This window comes from Balaenoptera acutorostrata, chromosome 10 (genome assembly GCF_949987535.1).
Source record: "Balaenoptera acutorostrata chromosome 10, mBalAcu1.1, whole genome shotgun sequence".
NCBI lineage: Eukaryota > Metazoa > Chordata > Mammalia > Artiodactyla > Balaenopteridae > Balaenoptera > Balaenoptera acutorostrata.
Window position 1 is genome coordinate 34532471 of NC_080073.1, and position 20290 is coordinate 34552760.

A 20290-nucleotide genomic window follows, 5' to 3' on the forward strand; every position below is an offset into this window, starting at 1 on the left:
TGAAGTTCTGTTCAACAAAATTCAGAGCTCTGTGTAATAAATTCTTCTGATGTAGATGATATTTTGATTTACTTCTGTAAATATTTTTATAACTGAGAGTGGAGCATCTAAACAGTTGTTAAATACTTGTCTAGAATCTGCTTTAGAGTAAAGTCTCTGCCAACAACCATCCTTTCTTGCTGTCTGGAATGGGTGACATTTTCATGTAGTTTCCATTCTGTATTCTCAGCAGTAAAATGATAATAAAACCCAAACCAGGAGATTATGATTTTAATATACTTTATTTAAAAAGTACACAGTTTTAAATAGGTTTCAATGGGTTTCAAGCAGAAGGGACACTGCCCACTTGCAGTCCCGTTTCTGATGAAGGATGATAATAACGTAGCAAACTCACATTTGCATAACTGGCAAAGTAAAAAGATAACTTTTTTGTCAACATATCTCTAAGAGTTTATATCACGCACAGTTTAATATCATGAGATGCTGATGGTTGGACTACATTTCATGTCTCCTATGTCGCACCATATTTTGGCTCACAGTTTTTCCATACTTTAGCATGCCAAGAGAACATCTCCATCAGTGTCACCTTGAGAAGAGCATCAAAAGCAGAGGGAGCAGGATAAGGACCATCTTGGCCTGGAGATTCAGCGCACCCCCACACTCCCTCGCATTCTCCTACAGGGAAAGGCAGGGTTGGTTAGAGCCGAGGTGGATCCCAAGATGCCTTAAACTTCCCAAGGTATGTGGAGTCCCCAGATCCCTCCCTGCTCTCCAGGGTATGAACAAAATCATTTGGAACCTAGAGAATGCCAGGAAATGGACTTGTCTACATTTCATCACGTTAGTAATGAGAATCTCTGATTTCACTTGTCAATGCATAAAGTATTCAAAATGACTCTTTGTATACTATTATGCAGAACATTCAAGAGGCAAAGGGCTGTTGGTAGAGAAGTCTCTTGTGATTATTTTATAAAAGCAAAATACTGACCTTCTTAGTAAAAGATCACATCTCAGGGGGCTGATCATTTCAGATACTTGGCTATGGAAGGTTTTGTGTGTGTCTTCTTTTTAATTTGGGGGAAGGGAGGCTCTGTTTTACAAAACTCAAATCATATTATTTATTCCTTTCTGTACCATGATTTTTATCTACTAATTGATGGAAATTTCTCTATCTCCATTATTCTAGGTTTATTTTATTCAGTTCTTTTTTTTTGTTATTGATGGTCATTCATCTTCTCATCTGTTCTCTACTGCTACAAAGAGTGCTGAATATAGGTCCTTACCAAACAATGATACTTGCTCCTGCCCTGGCCTTAGGTAAAGATGCCCAGGAGTGACAGTGCAGAGCTAAAGAGTATTTTTGCTTTTGATGGCTATTGCTAGATATTTCATTGGTACCTGTATTTTCTGATCACCCAGTAAATTGTATATTTCATGTCCTCGGCTTATTTTTATATGTAGCTGTTTGACTTATCAATTTAAAGAGCTCTTTATGCTTTGATTTATAAATATTTTTTCAAGTTCTATAAATTGGATACTGATTTAGTTATGTTTTTCCATCAAAAAGTTATAATTTTTATATAGTTAAATAAATCTGTTTTTCTTCTATAACTCTTTGGTCTTGGATAAGACGGTCTCTCCAATCCCTAGAATTTCTTTTTTATTTATTTATTTTTAAAATTGTATTGAAGTATAATTGATTTACAATGTTGTGTAAATTTCTGTTGTACAGCAAAATGATTCAGATACATATTATATATTATATATAATATATATATTATATATATTATATATAATATACATAATATATAATATATATAATATATATATATTTTTTTTTCCATTTTCTTTTCCATTATGGTTCATCTCAGGATATTGAATATAGTTCCCTGTGCTATAGAGTAGGACCTTGTTATTTATCCATTCTAGACATAATAGTTTGCATCTCTTAATCCCAAACTCCCAATCCTTCCCCCACACCCTTAGCAACCACAAGTCTTTCTCTATATCTGTGAGTCTGTTTCCGTTTCATAGATATGTTCATTTGTGTCGTATTTTAGATTCCACTTATACTTGATAGGTTCCACATATAAATGATATCATATGGTATTTGTCTTTCTCTTTCTGATTTACTTTGCTTAGTATGATAACCTCTGGGTTCATCCATGTTGCTGCAAATGGCATTATTTCATTCTTTTTTATGGCTGAGTAATATTCCATTATATATATACACCACATTGTCTTTATCCATTCATCTGCTGATGGACATTTAAGTTATTTCTATGTCTTGGCTATTGTAAATAGTGCTGCTATGAACATAGGGTTGCATGTATCTTTTTGAATTATAGTTTTACCTGGATATATGCCCAGGAGTGAGATTGCTGGATCATATGGCAACTCTATTTTTACTTTTATCAGGAACCTCTGTACTGTTTTCCATAGTGGCTGCACCAATTTATATTCCCACCAACAGTGTAGGAGGGTTCCCTTTTCTCCACACCCTCTCCAGCATTTGTTATTCGTAGACTTTTTGATGGTGGCCATTCTGACTGGTGTGAGGTGGTACCTCATTGTAGTTTTGATTTGCATTTCTCTAATAATTAGTGATGACGAGCATCTTTTCATGTGCCTATTGGCCATCCGTATTTCTTCTTTGGAGAAATGTCTATTTAGGTTTTCTGCCCATTTTTCAACTGGGCTGTTTGATTTTTGTTATTGAGTTGTATGAGTTGTTTGTATATTTTGGAAATTAAGCCCTTTCAGTTGCATCATTTGCAAATATCTTCTCCCAGCCTGTAGGATGCCCTTTTGTTTTGTTTATGGTTTCCTTTGCTGTATAAAAGCTTATAAGTTTGATTAGGTCCCATTTTTTTTTAAACATCTTTATTGGAGTATAATTGCTTTACAATCGTGTTTTAGTTTCTGCTGTACAACAAAGTGAATCAGCTCTATGTATACATGTATCCCCATATCCCCTCCCTCTTGTGTTTCCCTCCCACCCTCCCTATCCCACCCTTCTAGGTGGTCACAAAGCACCGAGCTGATCTCCCTGTGCTATGCAGCTGCTTCCCACTAGTTATTTATTTTACATTTGGTCGTGTATATATGTCCATGCCACTCTCTCACTTCTTCCCAGCTTACCCTTCCCCCTCCCTGTGTCCTCAAGTCCATTCTCTATGTCTGTGTCTTTATTCCTGCCCTGCCCCTAGGTTCTTCAGAACCTTTTTTCTTTTTTTTTAGATTCCATATATATGTGTTAGCATACAGTATTTGTTTATCTTGCTTTTATTTCTATTGCCTTGGGAGACTGACCTAAGAAAACACTGGTACAATTTATGTCAGAGAATGTCTTGCCTATGTTCTCTTCTAGGAGTTTTATGGTGTCATGTCTTGTATTTAAGTCTTTAAGGCATTTTGAATTTATTTTTGTGTATGGTGTGAGGGTGTGTTCTAACTTCACTGATTTGCATGTGACTGTCCAGCTTTCCCAACACCATTTGCTGAAGAGACTGTCTTTTCCCCATTGTATATTCTTGCCTCCTTTCTTGAAGATTAATTGACCATAGGTGTGTGGGTTTATTTCTTGGCTCTCTATTCTGTTCCACTGATCCATATGTTTGTTTCTGTGCCAGTACCATGCTGTTTTGATTACTGTAGCTTTGTAGTATTGTCTGAAGCCTGAGAGGGTTATGTCTCCTGCTTTGTTCTTTTTTCTCAGAATGGCTTTGGCGATTCTGCATCTTTTATGTTTCCATATAAGTTTTAGGATTATTTGTTCTAGTTCTGTGAAAAATGTCATGGGTAATTTGATAGAGATCACATGAAATCTGTAGATTGCTTTGGGTAGTATGGCCATTTTAACAACATTAATTCTTCCAATCCAAGAGCATGAGTCCAATCCCTAGAATTTCTTATGAGACCATCATTTACCATGCAAGTCCATTCTATACTCTCCCCTTTGAATTGAACCTTTGTCATACATACGAATTACTACTCTGTTCCACTGACCTCATCTCAGTGGGTCTAGAAACTTAAAGTAAAAAAATACTGATTTTTTTTAGTGTTTATCATGTATCTAGTTACCAAAGCAAATTATCTTATTAACTCGAGAAAATTTTTACTCTAGTGACTTTAGTGCTATGTATGCAGTTCTGGTTTTAACTGAAGTGGTATTATTGCTTTTGGACTATTGTTCATATTTCTATTTTCATAGAAAATAGAAAGTTCATAGAGCTTTTATTAGAGGTGATCACTCAATTTTATCAAAGGCCCTTTCAACTTATGTTGTTATTGAACTCTCCCTCAAATATAGAAGGAAACATTCTCAAAAAATTCCAAATTCTTTTTAATACTATACTGACTTTAAAATATTTTCTAGGGGGCTTCCCTGGTGGCGCAGTGGTTGAGAATCTGCCTGCCAATGCAGGGGACACGGGTTCAAGCCCTGGTCTGGGAAGATCCCACATGCCACGGAGCAACTGGGCCCGTGAGCCACAGTTACTGAGCCTGTGCGTCTGGAGCCTGTGCTCCGCAACAAGAGAGGCCGCGATGGTGAGAGGCCCGTGCACCGCGATGAAGAGTGGTCCCCACTTGCCACAACTAGAGAAAGCCCTCACACGGAAACGAAGACCCAACACAGTCATAAATAAATAAATAAAAGAACGTGAATTTCTAAAAAAAAAAAAAAAAAAAAAAAAAAAAACCTTTATTAAAAAAAAAAAAATATTTTCTAGGACTTGGATAGTTTAAATAACATTAAAATTATTTGCTATTTACAGGTGAGATTAACACTCAGCTGGCTCTGGTGGCATTTTAAAAAATGAATATCTTCCCAGTCTCCCTATAGTAATTGGTCTAGGCAAGTTTTCTATTTTTCAAGGTGGGGGATGGACTTAATTCTTACATTGTAACTTTTCTTGCCATATTTAATTTTTTTTGCCTACAACATTGAAGGACATAATTCATCTACATGGGTGATAAGTTTACCTTTCTTAGTACTAGGTTTAATTTTTCTCTGATCATCACTTTTGGTGTAAATGTAGTGCCTTTAGAGTTGTGACTTCGTGTGGTTAGGGGAGTTTAAAGGCTTATCATTCCACACTTATATATTGTGACTCTTGATCTGACATTAGTATTGCCACTTTTGCTTTACATGAATTTCTTATAAATAAAAGGCTGTCTAAAAGTAAGCAGGAAAATAATTTTAACTACAATTTGAAAGAAGTAAAACAAGATGGTAAGAGCCACTTTACATGTAATAGTGGAAAGTGGTAAAATTATAGCACATTTGTAATGGGGAAGATAGTAAAGAGGCTTTTAAAAAATATACATGGATATAATAAGACTATTAAGCACAGACTAAATAAGAAGGCAGTGAGAGGCTGAAAGTACAGTACCATTAGCCTTCCTGTATATTCTTCTTTGGTTTGCCTGAAAGGGACTGCTTTCTCAAGAGTAAACTTTTGAGCTATAGTGAGATTCTCATGGTGAATCTGATGCGAAAAGAGTAGGAAGGGTTCTCAGATTACCTCAGGATGGAAGCCATGACAAGATTCCGGACGCCTTCTGATCTTCTGAGCCTTTAAACGTTCACACTTAAGGGATTCGTTATGTTGACTGTTGTTAAGGCATATTTCCAAGATGCTCCTTTCCCTTACTCTGAATTTCAGAGCTCAAAACTTGGCACTAAACTCCCTTAACAACTTCTTTCTCTCTAATAGTGGAAAGGATATCATCTCCTCCTCTCTAAGAATTCTCCCCTAGGTTTCCTTACTGTCGATCCCCCTTACCAGCTTCATCAGTAGTGGCTGGACCTACACACAAAAGGATATACCTGATTTCAATGGGTGCCATGGTGATGGGGGCCACAGACTCACAGAGGCAGCTACTGTCCACCACCACCATGAACAGATTGCTGCTTGGGATTTGCTGGATGACAAAGGACCTGTTGGAACAAGAGGCAGAGAGACAGTGAGTGGTCATTTACCATCCCTCAACTTAATAGCCATGAGGAAAACTTTCCCTGGGGTGGGGGAACTACTGTAATGTTTTGGAAAACAAGTTTCAGAGACTGCTTTACTAGTCAAGTTGCCTCCTTCCATGAGGCTCTTCACTTTCAAATATGAAGTTTCACTAAGAAGACAGTAGCCTATAACCTACATCTATGTCCATATATAGCTCATAAAACTCACCTTGGAAAGACTGGACTTTTACGTGTATGAAACAGGAGAGTCAGAGTTGGCTAAATCACCTCAGTTTCCAGGGTCTAAGAGGTTAGGCTTTTCCAAGACTCATTTTCTTCTCCCAGGGCCTAAACATCACCCCAAGTTGCATCTGATGTTCTTTGAGGTGTATTTTTCCTTCTCCCTCCATCAAGGATAGATTGAAGCTATGTCATATTAATGATAAAAGATGAAGTGAACTTCCTAGACCTTTCCCTGAACCACTTTGCACAATGTCTGCCCATAATAGAGGTATTTTTTAGATGAAATTAGTGCTAGTTGTTTAAGGAGATCCATCCTTCTCAGAGACCAAGTTAAGCTGGTACTAAGGCCATATGGCACTTCTGACATTCTGGGTCTATCTGTACAGCTAGTCCCACATAAGTAAGCCTAATGACACCTCTTTCTCACCTTACCCAATACAATGAAATGACAAAGTAATGTCACCATAAAAATACTCCTTGAACCAGAAATACCAGTGACTCTTTGGAGGAACAAATTAGAGAACAAATCCCGTATTCTTCTATAGCCAACAGATTAGCTAAATATGTAGCCCCAGGCCCAGAATCCCTGTCACATAAATTTTCATGATATTTTACCAAATTCAGTTTAGTCAGATGAACTAGACTATAACATTAAAAAATGGTCAATTTCTCTGTAAGTTATCTTCATTCATCTTTCTCTCAAAAAATTTGTTCTGTTCTCTAGAGTGTATCTAGTATAACAAGATATGACATGAATTTTTATGATCATAGTATACAAACTGATAGAAATACCAAAATGGTATGATGAATGCATGACTTGTTTAAAATATAGAGCAAAAACTCTTCAGATCTAAGCAATAACAGAATATGTCATTTTCAAACGCAGGGAACTGCAACACATTCCAAAGAGCAGAAAGTATCAATTACATGTTCTTCTTTTACTTTTGGGTAAAATTAGAAATTAATAGCAAAAAGATATAAGCAGTGGAAATAAAAGGTTAAAAACACATCCAATTAATCCTTGAGAATTTGAGAGCAGCCCAGACTCAAATCTGTGCAGATTTGAGTCTGGGCTGCTTAAATATTTTTACTGGGAAAAAAATTTGCAAATAAATGAACTGTGTTTTTGAATCAAGAAACTGGAAAAATAAGAACATAAACCTGCACCTGTGCCCTATACTCATTCTCCCCTGTGGTACACTGGGCTGAGAATTGATGCCCCTCTCCAAAGCCCAGCCTTCAGGCTTCTGCAAGGATGTGACTGATGGAAGAGGAGAGAGGTGATCATTGTACAAATAGTTTCTCTTGTCTACTAGCCATTTTCTTCAGCTTACACAAAACTCTCCCTTAACTTTACCTTCACCTACCACCCTGCTTCCCCGTCCTCATTTACAGTACAACTCCTAAAAAGAATTATACACAATCCCTCTCTCTCTCCTCTCTCTCTCTTCCTTTCTCTCTACTTCCTCACTTCTCTCCTTTCACAAATCTACTCCAATAAGGCTGTAGTCCTTACCACACCCTTGGATCGGTTCTTGTCAAGGACACCAACGACCTCACTGCCTTTCTTCTCAGTCTCCTTTGCCTCCACTTCCTCCTTCCTTGCTCACTGTCTGTCCCTCACAACAAACTGTGGTTTCCATAGGAGGAAGGCCACATGCGTCTGCCCCTGGTTATCTTTTATCCCCAGCAGCTAGAGTTACGCCTGGGACAAAGCAGATGCTCAGTAAACATTCACTGAATCAATGACAGGATGAACTTATAAAGATAAAAGCAGAAGAATAAGATGCAGACGAAAACGTGAAGATAACTAAAAGAATCAAACTCTGGCTTAAAAGAACAAGGACATAAGTCCACTTATGGCACTCCTGATCAAGAAAAAGAAGTCACAAAGTTACATTAAAACCCAAAAGATACAGAGGCATTTTAAACATTTTAAGTGAGTATTACGAATATCATTACAAACAATTTGAAAACTTAGAGCAAACACACTTTGGTGGATAAAGTATAAATTATCAACATTTGGCCAAGCTATAAAAAACACCAGCAAACCAACTGCATGAAAAAAACCTGAAATGCACATTGAGAATCTAACCCCAAGTGAATACTACCAAGTCATCCAAAGAACAGATAACACTGTGTTCATAGAAAATCTGTGTGAACCCACTGACCAACTGTTAGAACCAAGAAAAGAACTAAGCAAGCTGCCCAGTTACATAATCAGCATATAAAACCACAGCCTTTCCCTGACACTGGCAATAACCAATGAAAAAATATTTATGAAATAAAGAACCATTGATATTGTCAATAATTACTATGAAATGCCCAAGGATAAACCTAGTAAAAGATGTTTCTTTATGAAGAAAATGATCAAACTTTACTGAACATAAAAGAAAAAAAAAAAAACCCTAAGAAATCCACAGTCGTTGTGGAAGGGAACAGTTATATATTAAAGGTGTCATTTCTCCTTCAATTAACCTTTTAATTCAAAGTAATCTCAATAAAAATCCCAACAGGAATTTTGATGGAATTTGAGGTGATGATCCTAAGATTCATTCATAAGATTAAATACAAAGAACAGTCTGGACAATTGTATAAAATTGAGTTTTATAAAAAAAAAAAAAAAGAGAGAGAGAGAGAGAGAGAAGGGAAGATGCTTGCCCCTAATCAGTATCAAAACCCATAATTTACAGAAGAGGAAACACAGATAGACAGCTGATATGTAAAAGGGGTTCAATCTCACTACAAATTAGGTAAATATAAATTAAAATGAAATTAAAATAATGAAATGCATTTTTCACCAGCAGAATGGAAAAATTTTAAGTCTATGGTAGTATCAAATGATGGAGAGTCTGAAGAAGTGAATATTATTCTACACTGCTGGTGGGAAAGTGAATTTTACAGCCCCTATGAGAACAATTCGTTATCGTTACAATGAAAAATCATTTAGATCCTATTTTTCCAGTAGTTTTACTTCTCAGTAAGAGGAACTATTGTTCAAGAACCCAAGAAGACATACATAAAGATGCTCTTGGTAACATTGTTCATTGAGAGGAGGAAAAAACAAAACCCACCTGAAAGTCCATCAACAGAGGAATGATTAAATAAGCAACAGTGTGTCTGTTCTATGGTCTACTTGGCACCAGATGAAAGGGTAAAAGGTGTCCATTTACCATCATGAAAGATTACCCAAAACATAGTAAGTGGGAAAATAACATTGCAAAACTATACATAAAGTATAAATATTTAAGAATATTTAATATTCTCATCTAAGAGTATTTGATTCTGCTACAGAGAAGAAGAAAAATAAATGGGATGGATAAGACTTATCAGTTAGGTTAGGAATAGAGAGTATCAGTAAGTGATCCATGACTCATGTTAACATAGAAGGAATAAATGAACAAGTGGAGCACATGTGGGTAGAACACAAAAAAGGACAGAACATATGAAGTGTCTTCCTAGTGATAAAAAGGAGTGAAAGGACCAAGTGAAATTAAGTATTTATAAGGCACAGATCATGTCATCTCCAGATTGACAGTTGTCACCTATATCTTCCTTAAGTCAACCCACTGGCAACTCCCATGCTCTGCCTGGGACATGTAGATAAAAGTCATGGCTGCTCAACAGATTAGAGGCAATTTGCAAACTTGACCTTCCATCTCTCCAATAAAGCAAGGATGTATTGGCTCCAGGCACCTTCTGCCTACTGAGCCCCCATCCCTACCCTCAAGTCTGGTCCTCCTACCACATCATCAGTGAGAGAGAGAGCAAGGGAGGAGGGGATGGAGGGGAGGGAACAGGATGGCAGTGGTGGACAAGAGAAGACTGGGAATAATTGTCTGGGGAGACTTAAACTTAATCTGTAACATTGGAGTTCTTTACAAGGAGAATGTGTACGTGTATTCTTAAAACATTTATAAAATGGAATGTTATGCTAGGGGCAAAGAGTATTGATTTTCTCATTTCAGAAAAGAGAAAACTGGGACTCAGAGAACATAAGTCAACTCCTACAGAAGTTGTACGAATGAGACATAATTGCGCCCATATTAGAGATCAGGAAACAAGAGATTAACTGACTTCCTAGAGTAACAGGGGCAGAGCTGCAAGCCTCTGGAGCCCAGGCCTGTTACGGGGCTGCTACCATAGGCAGCCGACTTTCTGTCTTGTACTGGAATTATTAGTGCTCAAGCTCCTCGAGGGCAGACCCAGTGATCACTTGATATGAATGGTTAATGACAACCAGTGCAAGATATTATTCGTTTTAACACATTCACCCTCCAAGGTGAAGGCTCCCCAAGTGTTCTCATGAAGCCCCAAGGGGGGGAGAGCAAACTCCCCCCCTTTTACCCCCAGTCCTAGGAGATGGAAATCTCTGCAGGCAGCTATTACTACAGTGGAGGAAAACACCCCCTACCAAGGATTTGCCAGCGGAAAGATTAACTGCTTTTCCACATTTTAAAGACTTACTGTCTGCTTATTAACATGTTTTTTTGGAGGGGTCTGGCCAATGTTAGCTGTTCATTTATGTGCACAATGTGTATTTATGGCCCAGGGTGCAGGGTTGAACTTCATAAAACACACCTCCATCCAGCTGGGCCCAGCAGCCAGACTGACTTCGCTGTGTAGAGGGACCGTGGCCTGTGGCGTTGGCCTGGGGGCCAAACAAGGCGGAAGGGAAATGCCTCAACAGAGAATCACAGCAGCCATTTCTAAGCAGGGATAGGTCAAAATGCATGAAATAAATTAGGTCCTCAAGGGAAACAGAGTAGGGGAGAGGGAAGCAATTTTGATCTGTCCATTGCCGGAACTGAAATAACCCAGCCCTCCCTTTTCCATTCACAACAGACTGAGAAAGAACTAGAGGAAAAAAGATGATGCAATTTCAAGACAGCCTCCCTTGACAAGAGGGACTATCTGCTGAGGGGGCTTTGCTACCCAGATGAGGAAGGCGGTCACAATGCTCCCCTAATGTTGCCTGGACCAGTGTGTGTGGTAGGGGGAACCCATAGCTAAGATTCCCAGAGGACCCCAGGGTGAACATTTGGAGAACTTGGTTGGCTTGCTTTTCATTAATTGGGTACAAAACCATGGCTCAAAAAATAATCGGGCAGGACAGAATCTTAAAACATTTTAAAGTCTTTCACCTTTTATAGATTTTCAACCTTTACAAATTGTCCATATTTTTTCTAAAGATAAAATAAAAGACAATGAGTAAGTCACAGGGAACCAATTTGAATTTGGCACTGATTGTGTTCTAGGTTGTACTACTCTCCAGGTGGACTGGGTATGTGGATCTCCAAAGGACCCTATTCTCTTTGGAGGTGGGGAGACGCCTGTGTTCCCCCAATGTGCCCCAAAATGCCCTGCAGTGACCCAGGCCCATAAGTTGTGAAGAGCAAGCATTTGGTGATGGACTGCTTAAATTTAAACTAGAAATTAAATACTGAGGCCATGTTCTAATCCATAGTTGTGGTACCCTGTGGCATGGGGGAGGTAAACGGGGAACACTAGCACCTACTCATGGCTCAGTTCAAACAAGGTGAAAGAATGAACAGCAGGGCCTCCCCTGCTCACCCCCAAAAGTGTCAGGCCCAGGAAATTTCACAGGTGAATCATGTGAGCATGTCAAGGCACATGTAGTTCTAAAACATTTAAGCTGCTTCAGAACACAGGGAAAGAAGGAAATACTTCAGATTTCTTTTATCAAGGACCTTGATATAAAACCTGACCAAGATTATACAAAAAGAAAGAAAGAAAAAAAGAAAGAAAGAAAGAAACAAAGAAAGAAAGAAAGAAAGAGAGAAAGAGAGAGAGAGAGGGAGGGAGGGAGGAAGGGAGGGAGGGAGGAAAGAAGAGCTACGGAATAATCTCTTTTTGTGAATATTGATGCAAAGATCTTAAATGAAATGCAGCAAATAGACTTCAGTAGGACATTGAAATACAGCATGCAGCAGTGAGGATTAACCTGGGAATGCAAATGAACAAGCTTATTGAGTTGTCTCAGCTTAATAGAGATAGAAACATGAAACAATTTTTTTTTTTTTGGCCATGTGGCGCAGCTTATGGGATCCTAGTTCCGTGACCAGGGATGGAACTCGGGCCCTCGGCAGGGAAAGTGTAGAGTCCTAACCACTGGACCACCAGGGAATTCCCAAAACAATTTTTTTTAAGTCTCTATTTTCAACCCTACTGTATTGAATTCCTGCTTTCTCATCTCTAAATAATATCTTGTATAGATTCCCTAACTTTCTGAAAACTTGAGGTTAATAAAATTAGTCCAATCTAGTTTAATACTTTAATTTCATAGCTAGTTTGAAGCTCTACACTGTCATTCCTTCAAGCTTCTATTTTCTAGCTTCTTCAGTCATTTGGGGTGGGGAAAATGGAGCAGCAAAGAGGCAAGCATTTCCTACTCACCAGGCCATGGTGCAATCTCTCACCACAGCTTGTAACAGCTTGGCCTTTGGTGTCCTCTGTGTGGATCCAGCACCCCAATGTGGCTTTTTTGTGAGGTTACCGTGGATTCTCCTAAGAACCAAGAGCCCCTCAACGTGGCCCCAGCGTGACCACCCACACAGCTCTTGCCATCAGCATCTTGCCCTTAGTGTGGACCTCTCCTGGAGAGCAACGCCCTTGCTGAGTTTAAGCAAGATGATAGCAATCTTCCATATTGTCTATCTGCCCCCTGGGAAACAGGCATCTTTGCTGGGCCAGCCATAGGCCACTTCAGTGCTGCTCCTTCTCCAAGCCTAGCCCTCTCCCTCTAGATCTCTTTCCCCTGCTTGGATAGGACACGTCAGCACACCTGCCACCCAGCAGACATTTGGCCAGTGCTGGACCTCCCTTCTTTCAGATACCCCCAAAATATATTAGAGTCTTGGAGAATTTCCCACCACCCATCTGGATCCCAGCAGGAAAAAGTACCCCCTGGAGGAAAACGCCTCTTTCCATGAACCTTGATCTCTTCCTTGTTAGGCCCCTCATCAGTCTTCTTGTGGTAGATTAAAGGCGGGCCAGTTGTCAACCCTCAAATAAACTTGAAGGTGGGGGTCAGGGGGAGGGTTTCCAATTCTAAATCAGTGCCAGCTAAATGGCTGTTCTCTTTAGAACCTCTGGTGCTCAGGTCCTCAGTCTGGGGCTACAAGGAAAGCCTCACTTGACATCCTGTTGACATTCTTCCAGTAAATCTATTGATGTAAGAGACCCTATCCAGAGTTGGAAAAGAGCCAGGGCTGTGGGACCTGTCCAATAGGTCCCTACAAGACATCTGACAAAAATCCCATCCCTGAAAACAAGTGATCAAATTACAGTTGGAAAACTTAGGCGTTAGGGAGTTGAGCCCTAGAAACCATCATCATGGCTCCCACCAGGTATTCCTCTGATGGCATGCCAGGAACCAGACTGGTACAGGCCTTTCCTGCTCCATTTCACTAGAGTGGGAAATGTGTTGTGTTTTCACAGTTAAGAGCTGAGATTAAATGAGATGAGCATATTGTCTTTGTTATACTTATTTATTCAAAAATGTATATACAATGGACACATTATGACATTCCACTTGTGACTTGCTGATGGGAAGTGCACACAAAGAGCCCAAGTGATGCTTTGTCTGCAGGGCACAGTGTCCCACGGTGGTATTTATTATACTGCAGAAAGAATGAGTCCAAAAGACCCATAATAATGACTTTCACTCATCCTCAGCCCCACCAAGGATTTGTTGAGATTTATGGTGCCAACCCAGAGCTTAAAAACCACTTGGGCAGGAAGTTCTTTGGCATTATCAGCCCAAGGCAGGTGGCAAGGAAAGCTGTTTTGTGTTTGAAATATGGGGGAAAGAGCCCCATAGAATGAAATGCAAAAAGGATCCAATTTTCTTTTCTCATCTCAGAAGAAGAAAATCTCAAAAGAGCTGACAACAAAAGATATTTTTAAAGCTTGGCTGTTACTTTAGCTTTTCAAGCTTTTATTTATTCATTTATTTTTTTGGTACTAGAGTCTTCAGTAAATCCTCTTAATGATGACATGAAACATTTTCTTCTAATCCCTTAAGAAGAGTAAGGAATTTGTTAAATATTTTCACTGGAACTATTAGTGTCTTTTCTTATAAATAATGAGAATAAGAGCTAACATTTATGGAGTATTTACCTAGGGCCAAGCACTTTTCTAAGCACTTCCCCCTTTAATCTTCACACCAACTCAAAGAATTATCATCTTCATTTTAAGGATGAAAATATATATGCTTTGATAAGTTAAACAACTTTTCCAAATCCTAAAACCCATCAAATATCAAAGTAAAAAAAGCTCTATAAAACCAGACCTATTTGACTCTAAGTCTTTATTTTAATGATTACACTCTAATCACCATCATCACAGTCATCACCATCTACCACTTACTGAGCCCTTACCATAGCAGTCATTGTGTGAAGGTCTTTTACCTAAAACTGGTTTATTTCACAACAACTCTTCGAGGCAGGTCATAATATTCCCAAGTTATAGAAAAAGCACCTGAGATTTAGAGAATGTAAGTAATTTGGTCCCATCTTGGTTTAAGATAGCACAGGTAATAGGTATCAGAGACAAGTTCTGGATTTAAGCTGTCAGACTTTACTCCTTCCATCTTACCCCATAAAAATCAAAATATCAGATGGAAAAGTGTTTGGGGCAAATTTCAGTGATAAACTGACACCAGAGAACCTGTCCCTTGATTGGAGGGTTCACATTGACATTACTTTGGATTCACAGTTATAATCTCCCACTTTCTAGCTTTACAATGTCTTCTACAATCTCCAAGTGAATTGTTGGGTTCATTTAGCAAAATAGAACAACATCATAATGAACCATCGGGAGGTCTAAACAGACGCAAAACTAAAAAGAATTCACTGGGGAGTTGAACATCTAATTTTAACTGGAAAAGTCACATTCTACCATCAATAATTTCCTTCTAAAAGGTTGGACATCTTGCATTATATGAAAAAGGCATTTTGTCTACCACACTTTGTTAAGAGCAAAAAACCAATTAGACTAAGTATAAGTTTTGCATAGGAAAAAAAGCCTAGAAGGAAATATAGCACCATTTAAATACTTTTACTTATCCACAGTTTATAGATGAAGAAACTAGGTAACTTGCCTGAAGTTACTGAGCTAATAAGACATGGAGCTGGGATTCAGATCCAGACTACTTGGCTTTAGAGTGTAAGCATGTAATTTCTCTGCCTCAGTTCTGAGTGGTGAGATTGCATGTGATTTTTACTTTATTCTTATATATTTCTCTACTGTTCAGTTTTCTACAATGAGTAGAAATTACATTTAATAGGAACCAGAACCATGGAAAAATAGCTTTCTATTTTTTAGACTATAGACATACATATGTAGAAAACTAAATCTCAGTGATCAGCATTTGCTTTACAATTTCAGTTGCTAACAGAAAAACTAAAATCACGTGAAATTTCTCCAAGATCATTAATTGAAAGAAAAAGGAAGTACCTCCTTAGTGGTTTTGCTGCCCTCTTCCATGTGACCAATTTGACTATATATCCTTGGGGTAAGTCCCCATCAGGAGCCCTCTCTGAGTTTCTCTATAATATCATCTTTAACTCTGCCTGATCTACAGTTGAAACTCAATATATTTTCACTGACTGAAATAAAGGCGGAACCCATACTTTGTTACTTTGATGCTTTCTGAATAATATATCTTGTAGCTTTGAATCAATCTCCCAGGGAGAGAGTCAGACAAATCATGTAGTTTGGTATATTTTGAGATCTGACTTCTTAAACCAATGTTGCTAATAATTCCCACCACTATTAAATAGTTTCTTATCACAAAACAGCATAGTTATTCGTTTTGAAGAATGGTAAGTACTGAGGTAGAGACCCAGAGCCATAGGGAAATTTCAAGAGAGACAGATGCATTCCAGAAACATTATATCTAAGGCAATGTTGTAGGTTTTAAAGATTAGTGTTCACACAGATTTTTGTGACTATTGGTGATATACTCCAACACAGAAGAAAAAAAGTGCCCCAGAACAAAAATGAAAACTATTCTCCTATATCCACATAGACAATATCAATGTGGAGTAGGTATGAGGAATAAAATGAAGGAGGTGGGAATAGCAGGGGATACTAGAAAGTTCACTGGTTCAAAAGTCAGTGGAGTTGAATCAAGCTCCCAGTTTGAAATTAATAGGCAAACCACCTTGGGAATTATCCCATTCCCTCTCTCAGCCTTAGTTTTCCTACCTCAAAAGTGATTTCTAAGGTACCTCCCCAATCTAACATCATAAAGTACTTGGCTTTCACATCGTTTCCTCCTTGCACAAAATTCTAGGTTGATACAACAGACTTTGATTAGTTGTCACTATCATCTTCTCTTTTGTTTAGCTCCCTCCACTGCCAATTCTAAAGAGAATCAAATTTTTCTTTTAAAAAAAAAATTTTATTTATTTATTTGGTTGTGCTGGGTCTCAGTTGCGGCAGGCGGGCTCCTTAGTTGTGGCTCAAGGGCTCCTTAGTTGTGGCATGCAAACTCTTAGTTGTGGTATGCATGTGGGATCTAGTTCCCTGACCAGGGATTGAACCCAGGCCCCCTGCATTGGGAGTGCAAAGTCTTAACCACTGCACCACCACGGAAGTCCCGAAAATCATATTTTTCTTATTAAAAAAAAAAAAAAAGAGGTGTTTTGTTAAAATCCAAAAATTCTGAATGTTAAATTAACCTAGGGTGACACCTATAATTCTAACTGATGCAGAGAAATGCTATACATGATAAAGGTAAAAAGTTTTAATGAATAAATACTACATTCCAGGGCTAGGAGCAAAGATGAAACAGACTAACCAATGAAAACCTAAAACCAAGCCACCCAAAGAGCATGGTGATCCACTGGTAATTTAAATGCAATGTACAATCAAGTTTATTCCCCAAAGGAAGATAACAAAATCCAGGGCATCTACAATGTACCATCCAAAATATTCAATGTGCAAAAACTACTATACATGTGAAGAAATAATAAAATGTGACAAAACATTCAGGAGAAAAATCAGTCACTAAAAAGAGACCAACATATGACTCAGATGTTAGAATTAGTAAATATGTAGATGAGAAAATATATTTATATGTTAATGAACCTAAAACCATGGATATATTGGTCAAAGGGATGAAGGAATTTCAGCAGAAATATGAAAACTGTATAAAATAACCAAATGCAAATCCTAAAACAGAAAGAATAAAGTACCTGAAATCTAAAATACAATGAATTTTAGTTGCTAAAGAATATGTGGTTCATATATTTTATATATATACATATATAACAGAATATTAATCAGCCATAAAAAAGAATGAAATATTGCCATTTGCAGCAACATGGATGGATGATGGACCTGGAGGGTATTATGCTTAGTGAAATAAATCAGACAAAGGCAAATACTCTATGTCATCACTTACATGTGGAATCTAAAAAATAAAACAAATGAATTGAATTAATATAACAAAACAAAACCAGACTCACAGATAGAAAGAACAAACTAGTGGTTACTGTGGGGAGAGAAAGGGGGAGGGGCAACATAGGGGTGGGGGACTAAGAAGTACAAACTACTATATATAAAATAAATAAGCAACAGGATATATTGTGCAGCACAGAGAATATAGCCAATATTTTATAACAACTTTAAATGAAGGCTAATCTATAAAAATATTGAATCACTATGTTGTACACCTGAAACTAATATAATATTGTAAATTAATTATACTTGAATAAAAAAATAATAAAATAAAATAAAATTCATTGAATAGACATTGAAAGCTGATTGAGCTTTTAATGGAAGAAAAGATCAGTAAACTTGAAGCCAAGTTAATAGCAACCACCAAATTAGAGAACAGAAAGAGAGAAAAAAAGATTGAAACAAAAATGAACAGAACTTCAATAAGCAATGACACAGTATCAAGCAGTCTAACAAACAAGAATTTGGAATCTCAGAGTTTACTAAAGAGAGACTGGGCCAAAAAAATATAGAAAAAAACATCAGGTGGCTTAAAATGAGAGAGAAGAATTGGGAGTATATTATCATAAGGTATGTACACTACACATGAAACATAATATTATTTGAAGATAAACCATGAGAAATTAAAGATGTATGTTGTAAACCTTATTACAGTCATGAAAAAAAATCTACTTAAAAATATATAAATAAATAATAAACCAGTAGCAGGAAAAAAATGGAATCATAAAACACTCAACAGAAAACAAGGTAGGAGAAAAAGAGGAGAAAAGAAACGAAGAACAAACAGAACACAACCAAAAGGATGGTAGCTTTTAAGCCAAACATATCAAGAGCTAAAGTAAAAATTACTGGCCTAAACACACCAATTAAAAGATAAAGATTGACACACTGGATAAAAAAGTGAGACCCAACTGTAACTCGTCAACAAACCTTCTAATTATGAACACATAGATACGCTCAAAGTAAAAATATTAAAAGATATACCATGAAAATACTAATTAAAATTTAAAAAAAGCTGGAGTGACTATATTAATATAAAGAAGGATATCGCAGAGTGATAAAGGAGTTAATTCATCAAAATGCATAATAACATATATATCAAATGTTGTTAGGTATATACACATTTAGAATTATTATGCATGAAGCAAAAACTAATATACCCTGAAAGGAAAAATAGACAAATCCACAATTATAGTTGGAGACTGTAACAGTACTCTTTCGGTAATCAATAGAATTAGCAGAATAAATGGACAGAAAATTGTTCAGGATATAGAAACAATTTTACCTAATTGACATGTATAGAACACTCCAATTAACAACAGCAAAATATACATTTAAAAAAAAATGGAAACACTCACCAAATTAAATCATGTTATAAGCCATAACGCAAATCTTTGCAAACTTAAAAGAATTGAAATTATACAAAGAATGTTCCCAAACCGTAATGAAATTAAACCCCAAATAAATGACAGAAAGATTTCTGGAAGACCCCCAAATACTTTGAAACTGAGCAACACATTTCTAAATAACCTAAGTTTAAAGAGGAAGCTTCATGGAAACTGAGAAAATACTTTAAAATATTCCAAAAATGTTTAATGAAAAACAAAATACACAACACATATCAAAATTTGTGAGATGCAGTTAAAAAACTGCTTCAAGGAAAATTTCTAGTATTAAATTCTCATATTATAAAAGAAGAAAGGTCTCAAATCAATAATCTAAGTTTTAACCATAAGAAACTAGAAAAAGAAGAGAAAAATTCAAAGCAAGGAAGACAAGGGAGGTAATAAAGCTAAGAAAAGAACAGCAAATTTGAAAACAAACAAACAAACAAAAACAATAGAGAAATTAATAAAACTAAAAACTGGTTCTTCAACATGATCAACAAAACTATTAAACCTCTATTCTGTTTTTTCTATTACCAAGTGAAAAAGAGAGAAGACACAAACTAAAAGTAAAACTACCAGTAATGAAAAAGGGAACATCACTAGAGACCCAACAGATATGAAAAGGATAATAAGGGAATACAAAAACACAACACTATGACTATAAATCTGACAACGCAGATGAACCAAATTCCTTGAAAGACACAAACTACCAAAGCTCATTCAACAAGAAATAGATTAACTTCAATAGTCTTCTGTTGAATAAAGAAATAAAATTTGAAGTTAAAAATTTCCCACAAAGAGGGAATTACCTGGAGTTCCAGTGGCTAGGACTCCATGCTCTCACTGCCGAGGGCCTGAATTCAATCCCTGGTCAGGGAATTAAGATCCCACAAGCCGTGCAGTGTGGCCAAAACAAAACCAAAACCAAAAAAATTCCCACAAGGAAATCTCAAGGCCCAGAAGTGTTCAATCTGGGAGAGTTCTACTACATATTTAAATAAGAAATAATATAGGTTCTACATAAAATCTTCTAGAATGTAAAAGAGGAGAAAACATTTCACAAATCCTTTTATAAGGTCACAATTATACTGATACCACAACCATACAACAACTTTACAAGAAAAGGATATTACACATCAATAGACCATATAAAGCAAAAATTTCTCAGTATAATATTAGCAATTTGAATCCAGCAGTATATGGAAAG

At 37.1% G+C, this 20290-nt stretch overlaps 1 protein-coding gene across 1 annotated transcript in view; it reads right to left on the bottom strand.

Annotated features, from left to right (window-relative positions):
- Positions 1–437: 437 nt before the first annotated feature.
- The window catches only part of CACNA2D3 (calcium voltage-gated channel auxiliary subunit alpha2delta 3), a 774181-nt gene continuing 754328 nt past the window's right edge, over positions 438–20290 (bottom strand). The window contains exons 36-38 of the mRNA XM_057555140.1: positions 5832–5944; positions 5529–5611; positions 438–675 (exon numbers count right to left, since the gene is read on the bottom strand). Coding sequence (XP_057411123.1) covers positions 583–675; positions 5529–5611; positions 5832–5944 — 289 coding nt within the window. The 3' untranslated portion in view covers positions 438–582. The remainder of the gene's footprint in view (positions 676–5528; positions 5612–5831; positions 5945–20290) is intronic.